At 32.2% G+C, this 9,985-nt stretch overlaps 1 protein-coding gene across 2 annotated transcripts; it reads left to right on the forward strand.

The window, feature by feature from the left end:
* Positions 1 to 65: 65 nt before the first annotated feature.
* LOC140040401 (acidic leucine-rich nuclear phosphoprotein 32 family member A-like) lies at positions 66 to 8,290 on the forward strand. 2 transcript variants are annotated; one of them, XM_072086305.1, is made up of 8 exons: positions 66 to 181; positions 3,425 to 3,571; positions 3,685 to 3,807; positions 4,196 to 4,352; positions 5,040 to 5,102; positions 5,675 to 5,865; positions 6,720 to 6,834; positions 7,569 to 8,290. In XM_072086305.1, the coding sequence occupies exons 2-8, from the start codon at positions 3,512 to 3,514 to the stop codon at positions 7,637 to 7,639; spliced, it is 780 nt and encodes a 259-aa protein (XP_071942406.1). In that variant the 5' UTR covers positions 66 to 181; positions 3,425 to 3,511; the 3' UTR covers positions 7,640 to 8,290. The 2 variants fall into 2 exon arrangements, with proteins under 2 accessions (XP_071942406.1, XP_071942405.1); XM_072086304.1 differs by lacking the exon at positions 66 to 181 and adding an exon at positions 1,799 to 1,957.
* Positions 8,291 to 9,985: the final 1,695 nt, after the last annotated feature.

Consider the following 9,985-nt stretch of genomic DNA (forward strand, 5'->3'; position numbering starts at 1 on the left):
TTGCTAGACAAAATGAGTAAATTTGGAGACTTTGTTCACCCAATGTGTGTAACATTTGATGAGTGTTTTTGCAAACGATTTCTGCGCAACATTCGCAGGAAAAATGCAACATTGCTAATTTTGAGTTACAATTCGAAGATGAGAATATTGCTTCGTTTTCGTCAGATTTTCGGTGATTGAGGTAGGGATGAACATTATTAATATGTTCTCTTCCATTTCATTATCCATCTTTAACTTATTTGTTACATTTAAGTAATTTAAGTGTGCTTTTAATCTGTTCGAAGTTTGTTATTTAACGTGGTGTGTGGACGTGGCTGCGATATCACGTGACCAACAACGACCTTTTTGTAATAAAATGTTTAATATGCCCAGGTTTGTTTAGTTGATATAGAAGTACGCATGCGCAGGGATTAAGGGATCGCCTTCTTTTTAGTTTCAGATATTGTATAAATTATATGCCACTTTTTGTTTGTACATGTATGTGTATGTATGTACAGTACTTTTATTCTTTTTCATATGGATACTCTTCATAAAGATAATTATAAAATTATTATGAGCAACAAAAAGCTTATAATTAAATAAATATTAATAGAGGTTGAGAATTTGGATTGGCTGAAACCATCAATCAACATTTTAAGTCCTATGACATCAGAAATTAAATTATTTTGTGTTGTTCTAGGGAGGGAATGGAATGAATAAATGTGGCAGGTTTTAAAGGCTATATTTAAAATTAATAACATAATAAATAAATGCTGAGATTAAAAAAAATAAAAAATAAAAATCAACGATATTTCCATTCTTATAATTTTCACAAAATGTGCTTGCCACAGGCGTAACTTGCCATAGGCGTAACTTGCCATAAGGCATAATGTTAATCTAAATGTGTAGGCCCACAAACAGGGTCTTAAAAATTTTCCCTACCTTAAATTGATAATTATAATTGAGTTATAGAAGATGTACATGATGCTGTATACTGTGTAGATAAAGATATACTTGTCTCCCCCCGAAAAAAATGAAAATTAATAAAAAGACTTCACAGTTTTCAAAAAAAGTGGAAAAATGTTTCTAATAAACAGTTAAATTCAACAATAAAACCCATTTACTTCCAGTCAATTTGACTATTTTTGCTTTAAATTAAATTTGTTCAGGTAAATAATTCATGTTGAAACTGGAACATCAAAATGGCAGATTCAACAACAAAATATTAAAAAAATATTTTTTTCAGATAACAATATATATAACAGAATAAAAGTTAGAAAACTCTATTACATCAATAAAAATATTTAATAAGGAATATATTATTACATCAATTCAGGTTTTGTTAATAGAATTTATAAATACTGTATATATACTGTACATTGAACAAGTTTCCTTATATTTAAATTATCTCATGAATATGCATTGTTTAAAACATTTTAAATAAATGAGCATCAGTTTTTATATTATTTTGTAGTACACATACATACTATAGTTATTATAAAGAATAGACGAAGACAGTTTGCACTATTATAAGTTTTAATCTGTTTCTATAATGCTAAGCTAAAATTAAGTTCAAAAACTATTTTTACAGTCAGTATGGTTAATAATAAGTGAGTACTGTACTATACTTTGTTTATATTGTAGTTCAATTTTTCAACCATTCAAAGCAACGCAAGACCCGCCGCCACAAGTTTTCATTAGTATTACTTTAACGCTATTGGTCAATTCGTTTATACGTCATCGACTAACGCTAGCAAAATTCATTTTAGGGGTGAGACTAATTGAGCAATTGGTGATACCCTATAGGCACAATTCCTTGGCGGGTTGATCGGTAACTTTTGTGCGTTTATCAGGTATAAGGCTACAGCTTGCTTCATTGAGGGAATTTATGCTGAAGAATTTCGTGAGCTAGCCTGAACAATTAGGAAAAATGGAAAATAGGATCAAGTTAGAGTGTCGTGGTATGGTACCAGAGAAGGTATGGCATAAACATCTAGCCTAGGTTATGTTGTACTTTTGTTCATAGCTTGTTAATATTTTATCGGCTGATTTTTAGACTGCACATGTCTCAATAGAAATTTGAAAGGGATGATCGTCGAGATGTCGATCTTTCCTTGTTCCATGTGGCTCATTTGTTCATAAATTATTTGAATTGACTTGTTATTCTTTCATATTAGTCAGTTATTTAGTATGTATCACTTAGTTCATACTCTATTGTTAATATTCCTTTTATTGATAATATTTTTTACGAGGAAATTCATTTCAAATTCCTTGATTTCTTGTTATTTTGGCACCACTCTAAATTATTCTGCGGAACTGGAAGTCGGAAATGTTCGGTTGCTTGCTTGGGAAGCTGCCTTGCCTTTTAGGCCTAGTTTTTAGAGGGTTTACGGTCTAGCTAGGCAATAGTAAACATTTAAAGGTTTTGATGTACGTTAACTATAATTTTCCGAAACATGCAAACTCATTAAAACAACCAATAATGCCAAGTTTTGTTTTTAAACATTTTTACGACCCTGGTTCGTTTTCATCATGAGACCGTCCGTGCCGTGTGTGGTACAGTGGTGGTCTGTTTGTCAGATTTAACAAGCGGAAAAGGTTCAATACAGGGATAATAAATTTACCATATTCTGTCTTGTAAGATAAATAGATTTCTTTAACTCCATTATATATATATTTGTTATAAAACATTAATAAAATATGTGTATACGGTGCTAGGCCTTTGTTTGGTATGTTATTCGTTAAAATGATGCGGCGTCCACACAAAAACAAAACGAGCAGGCGGTTTAATGTTTGGCGAAGCGTGGTTGTCGAGTCATTTTTGCCTTCAAACGATACCATTTTTTCCCCCATTTTTGTTGGTGAGTTTTAGGTGTAGGCTAGGCTAAGTAGTTTTAGAAAAAGTAGAATTATATATGATAGTTAATGTTGCTAGTTCTTGCTAATAAATAGTTTGTATTTCTGTTCGGCCACTACCATTATCACTGGTTGTTCTGTGTTTGTAGAGTAAGTAATGAATTAAAAAAATGACTGTATTGTTGACGTACGGTCAACTGTGTGTGGCGTGCGCCTAGCCTAGGCCAGTAGCGGGACTAAATTATAACAACCAAATCAAATGGCTAGGCCATCTTTCTAATATACTTTGTTCTGAAGATAAAAGTAAAACTGATTTAATAACATTTAAATTTAAAAATTCCATGCGATCATTTAACAATTACATCAGGCATTTGCATGTTGCTTTAGAATAAAATTAGGGATCAACTTGTTGTATACCCTATACTTGGTTTGTGTTGTGTGGAATTGTAAAGAGTAGTTTAAAGCTATTTAATTAATAGTCACATAAATATATATTTAAAAAAATTTATTTTTCATGTTCAAAATTTTCTTTCAAAAATAAAATTTGTAATAAATAGATTGCACAGTTTCAGATTTTTTAATTTAACAGGTTGCAGACTTAAATTTGGATAACTGCAGAAGTACAGGAGTATTAGAAGGCCTCACAGATGAATTTGTTAATTTGGAATTGCTGAGTATGATCAATGTTGGTCTCACAACATTAAAAAATTTTCCGAATTTAGCAAACCTTAAAAAGGTATGTTTGAACTTATAATGTTTATAAAATATTCGGCCTACTATGCATTAAGCACTGCATCAAATAGTTTAATATTTTGGATTTACTGAAAGTTGGTTTTTTATTTTTTCCAGCTTGAATTAAGTGATAACAGAATATCATCCGGCTTAAATCACTTAGCTTCAGGTTCACCTAACCTCACACATCTGAATCTTAGTGGAAACAAAATTAAAGATTTTGCATCATTAGAACCATTGGTAAGTGTTATAAGTATTAGTAAGGTTTGTATGATCATGTTTACCGAGTTAAACTATTTACCCTTCTCCTCCTCCTCCCTTTTTTAATTGGTTCCAAGGAGGCTTGTCTTTAGCCTTCTCATCCACTCACTTTATCGCACTAAATCCCATGAATAAATAAACAAAGCAAGAATGATGATAGCACTGGGCTATGAAAACCAGCTGATTCCAAACGTGCATGCCGTTTAAAATGGCCTGACTTGCTAATTACTCAACGATTTTCTACCTAATGAATTAATACAATTTTCAAAAAGACATTTGGTGGCACAATGTTAATTGTACAACGTTTAGTTAGTAAAAATCAATTACTTTTATAATATGAACCAAAAAAAAATGTTTTCGTTTACAGCAAGAGTTAAAACATCTCAAAGCACTTGATTTATTTAACTGTGAGGTTACGCAAGTTGAAAATTACAGAGCTAAAGTTTTCCAGTTACTACCCAATTTAAAGTATCTGGATGGTTTTGATATTAAAGAAGAAGAATCCATTGATTCCGATGATGAAGGTAAGTAAAGTTTAGTGACTGTCAGGGATGGCATTTTTCATGGTAACTAACTGAATATGTAACACTGTCAGGGATAGCTTTTTTCATGGTAACTGACTGAACGCATAACACTGTCAGGGATGGCGTTTTTCATGGTTACTGATTGAACGCATAACACTGTCAGGGATGGCGTTTTTCATGGTTACCGACTGAACGCATAACACTGTCAGGGATGGCGTTTTTCATGGTTACTGACTGAATGTATAATACTGTCAGGGATGGCATTTTTCATGGTTACTGACTGAACGCATAACACTGTCAGGGATGGCGTTTTTCATGGTTACTGACTGAATGTATAATGCTGTCAGGGATGGCTGGCGTTTTTCATGGTTACTGACTGAACGCATAACACTGTCAGGGATGGCGTTTTTCATGGTTACTGACTGAATGTATAATACTGTCAGGGATGGTATTTTAAATGTTAATAATGATTGCAATTGTGATAGCAAATGTTAAAACACACAGGGATTATGTAGGCTCAAAATAGGATCACGGTCTGTTCAAGCAGATTGTGAAATTTAGACTATTCTGTACCAGACTGGCATATAAAGCATACATAAATACTATAATTGCTTATTTTATCAAGTTCTATAGAGTACAAAGTTGGTTGTTGACACAATCGTAAATCTCAGTTTTTCATTTTTTTAGTGGCATCAGGAGATGATGAAGAAGATGATGAGGAGGATGAAGTAGCCGTTGGCGAAGATTCTGGTAAATATATTTATATAATTTGAAACATAGTATTTGCATTAATTTAATTTCTTAGAATTATTAGCATACTAGTTATGGTAAATAACAGTAACTGGTGTACAAATTGAATACAAAATATGTCTCTAAAGCTCTGTCTACACTATCGACATGTGCCCATGTTATATCACTACCATATTTGGGTATATCACCATCATATTTGGGCACATCACACTTTTGTGTCAAACTTGTTTGATAGTATAGACAGCTTAAGGCCAGTGTACACCGTTCATTCATTATAGTGGTATTATTTGGTAGATTTAATGTTCAAAACAAAAACATGCTAATGCTGATATAATACAGTAATAATGCTTGAATGGAAAAAAATCTGTGAATAAACACTTAATTTAACTTAATTTAGATTATTTATATTATATTTTAAAGCAAGAATGATGATAGCACTGGGCTATGAATACCAGCTGATTCCAACCGTGCATGCCATTTAAAGTGGCCTGACTTGCTCCCATTCATTCAACAAAACATGAAAACGTATCCATGACAATACGTATTCTAATTCTTTTACCTTTCTTTCTCAGATGATGATGATGTAAATGCTGTAGATGATGACGAGGATGACGACGATGATGATGATGACGATGATGATGACGACGAGGATGATGATGACGATGATGAGGATGACGATGAAGACGAAGATGATGAAGACGGTGTAGATGGAGAGGTCTCAGATGATGTTGGTTTAGAGTACTTAGCAAAAACAGAATTACCGGTAAGTCTAATTTTACTTTTTAATTCAATGTTGTAGTTATACACACAACTACTAGGAATGTTTTTGACTTAGTTTCTTATTTAAATATAAGTTTTATTTTAAATTGCAGGAGTTTTTTTAAACTAGACAAAAGGAATAGTAAAATTACATTTTTTCTGGTCCTCACACTTTTTACTGCTCACAGAATATTGGCCTATACAATATGGAGACCTTCAATTAACAACCAAAATACTGTTCATACCTGAACATTAACTTAAAAAAAATAAAATAAATTCAACCATGATTACATAAGTTCAGGTTTGAAATATTTTGTACAGGAATTGTGAAAGGTGAATTGAGTAAAATTATTGATATTTTATTTTACTGAAATTTTAACTAGCCAAGTGGAATTGTTTTTTGATTTCTGCAAACGCTGAATTGTATACTGCAAGAATGATGATAGCACTGGGCTATGAGTATAACTGATTCCAAACGTGCTCTCCATAGATACTATGGACTGACTTGCTTATATACAGTCTTCCATGTACAGTAAAAACCCTCCTTTTGGACACGCTATTAAGGGGACGCAATCCTGTAAAATGGATATGGGGAAATATGTTTTAACACTGTACCCAACCCTTACACACTTTGATGGGTCCTGAAAGTGTCCTGTTAATAGAGGTTCTACCATACGTGAATTTTTGGGAGATAATTGTGTGAGAAAGTTCACCAATAATAATTAACTGTAATTGAAATGCCCAATCACCATCAATGACATCACAAAGTCGTACATGATACTTATAGTACTCTCTGTTCCGGTTACAAATAAAATAGATGATTACTATAATTATAGTCTTGTATGATTCTTTTCATAGGACGATGATGAGGAAGAAGATGACTTCAACCCTGATATTGCAGTGGAGGAAGAAGATGACGACGAAGATGATGAGGATGATGACGAAGAGGCTGTGAAGCTTGATGGACAATTAGGTAGGTTTACTCCTATATTTATTATATTACGCGGTTTTCAAAATACAGCAGCAAAGATGTAATCATACTGGTCGTCACTATATTTGAATGTGACTGTTAAACATTGACTCTCTTTGTTCGATTTCTATAATTACCATTTGAGCAAGGATGATGATAGCACTGGGCTATGAGTAATACTTGATTCCAAACGTGCTCTCCATAGATACTATGGACTGACTTGCTAACATAACTATGAGTTCTTGGTCCAAATCCTGTCAGGACTGTCCTATGGAAAAAAATAACTTCATTCTTAAATACTTGTAAGAACTTTGTTGTGTGTATTTATGATGACATTTATTTGGAGCTGTTTCTAATGGTTTGATCAACATCGTTGTGTCTTCAAACCATTGTCTTGTGGGTCTATTGGTTGAATATTTAAAAATTAGGTTGCTACTGTATATAATCATACTCATTTGTGTAAATTGGATCAACAGCTTGACTTTCCGTCTGACGGAAAAGCAATGCATGCTTATTTTGGCCAAGGACAGGGCTTCTTGCATACAATTCAAGATCCTTATTACTCGGATCGTCCTTAAAAATATGTGTGGTTACATCCATTTTTATAATTATAATAATATTCTTGGGAAGTTCTCGCTCAGTTTTGTGAGAAGAATGCAAAAAATGACGCCTTGACTTGTACTCTCCAGTGAGACTTTTGCTTTGTTATATAAAAGTGTATACTCTTTAATTCTTAGATGATTCAAGGGGGCAGAAGAGGAAACGAGATGTTGAGGACGTGGGCGGAGAGGAGGACGATGAAGATTGAGGCATTCTGCGACCAATTCCCTAATGTTTCCAAAGAATATTTGAAGTGTATATAAACGTGGTTTAGCAGGTCGAGGTTCATTTGTCAACCCAACTGTACAGAGATAAACGGCGCCATCGGTCGTCTACTCGAGGGCAATATTTTCCGGTAAAATTTCCATCCGAAAGCTGTTCAACATGTGTGGGCTTTGATTAATTCCAGGGACTCGTAATCTATAGTGGTCAATAGATTTGTACTTGCCCGACCTCGATTTTGTACTTTCCCCACCTTTAAATTATACTTGCGCAAAAACATATCCAGTCTAAAAAATAATTACATGTTTAGTCACCTCTGACTTGCAACAAGTGCTTATTTATTTTTTAAAAGTTACAATTTTAATTAAATGGGTGAAATTAACATTTTATTGAATATTGTTTTTATATATAAAGTTAAAACGGTTTGAAATTAGCCACATGCTACAGGGAAAATGAACATTTATCAGTAGCTTCCTTAAGTGTCCTTTTTGAATAAGCAACACCTTAAAATTATCTTGTAAAAAGCACTGTTTTTTTTTTATGAGTACGAAACTCTATATCTACTTTTAAAGTAATTTGTTAATTATGAAGTTATGATTGCTTCTAAAAATTAATAAAAGATTTATCTTGATAGTTATTTGATGTTTATCCGTTTTATAGTGATTTTCCTAATTTGTACTCCAATCTTAAACTTTAAAAATAATAAATACAAGTATTTTATTTTTCATCCACTATTGAACATAAATTAAAATTGCAAATAATTTAAAATTTGTTTACAATTTTTATTTAACAGCTTAATTTTAAATTTAAATTGCAAGTAATTTTAAATTGATTTACAATTTTTATTTAACAGCTTAATTTTAATAGTATAGAATTGATAGAATACATTTATGTGGATGTATTTTAGTACTGTACATTGAAATCTTCAACCTCGTTCTTGCAATGGCCATTGTCTTGATTTGCTTCACTTACAACAATTCTGTTACTATTGGTTAGTTAAGCATTAGTATAGGTATTTCTTTATTGCTGAATATTTATTACTGGGAATGAAAACATTGTCACCCGTAAAAACATGCGTGTTACTTTTAAAAGGTAATAAGAATAGCTATTATTATGCATATTCCTGTTTTATTTTATCCAAACTGTTTCCACAATAATGTTGTATTTCACTATTCAAGACAAAAACTGGTTATGTTATAAAAACATATTTAAGGCTATTTTCATTTACAATTTCTTTTTAACAAATGTTAATACGTTTACCCCCAATCTTGTGGGAGGGTTGAGTCTTTGATTCTAGTAAACTGATTAATGTTATAAATTCAACAGATTTCCTGAAAATTCTGTTGCAATAAATTTTGTACAAAAGGAAATTATTGTAATTTTAGGTGTTAGTCTGGATTTATTGCGTGTTGTATTTTACTCTTTAATTATTTACTACTGTATAGCACAACATAAACATTCATTGATCGAATACTATAGTGAATCTGGATTAGCAATTTACTAAGTAATTTACCCAATACAAACCCTTTTGCAGTTGTAAAAGATCTGGCCTAAAAAAATTCACGAGTGGACTCGAGTTAGTTCACGCCTATGCAAACAACCCTCCATTTGAGTTTACCTCGGATAGGAGTGGTTTAGCTAAGTTACAAAATAATCAATGTTCCTAATTGTTTTTCAACTATCTATCATACATTCCGGCTGTTAAAATTACTAATTTATTATGTTGAAATCATACATTGTTATCACACCCAATGAAAAAGTCACAAATGTCTGGAATCTAAAACATTTTAAAATCTAGGACAAATTTAAATTTGTCCTAGATTTTCCTGTTGAATCATGGAACGTAGCCATAAAATGTTATAGCTTTGTGTTCCGACCTTAAGTTAAACAAATACAGTTAATTTTATATTATGAAAATGCACATTTATGAGGGTAGCTAGGTTTTATGTTACAGTTATACTGTATATATAGACAAAACAATGGAATACTTCAGTAACAAAGTGGATTTGATGCAATTCTCTTCCTTAACAAAGTGGATTCGCTGCATGCAGCTTTGCTCATGAAATTGACGTTTTTTACCTGAAACATCCGTAAGCCTACGTAGGTCCAGTGCACTATAATTTACATTGGTTAGTATGAATGAACGCATCTAAGTGGTGGAGATAAGTTTCTAAGGATCGATAAGTGATAATTTGACTCGCTAAAGTTTATGTGGCTATATTAGGCCATGTCTTTCTCTTCGAATGCAACCGATGAACCAATATTTTTTTCTGATGTCAAATACTTATTTATTTTCAATATGAGCCCAGTGACTGAGGTTTGTAGGACATTA

Source organism: Antedon mediterranea, chromosome 2, assembly GCF_964355755.1.
Source record: "Antedon mediterranea chromosome 2, ecAntMedi1.1, whole genome shotgun sequence".
NCBI lineage: Eukaryota > Metazoa > Echinodermata > Crinoidea > Comatulida > Antedonidae > Antedon > Antedon mediterranea.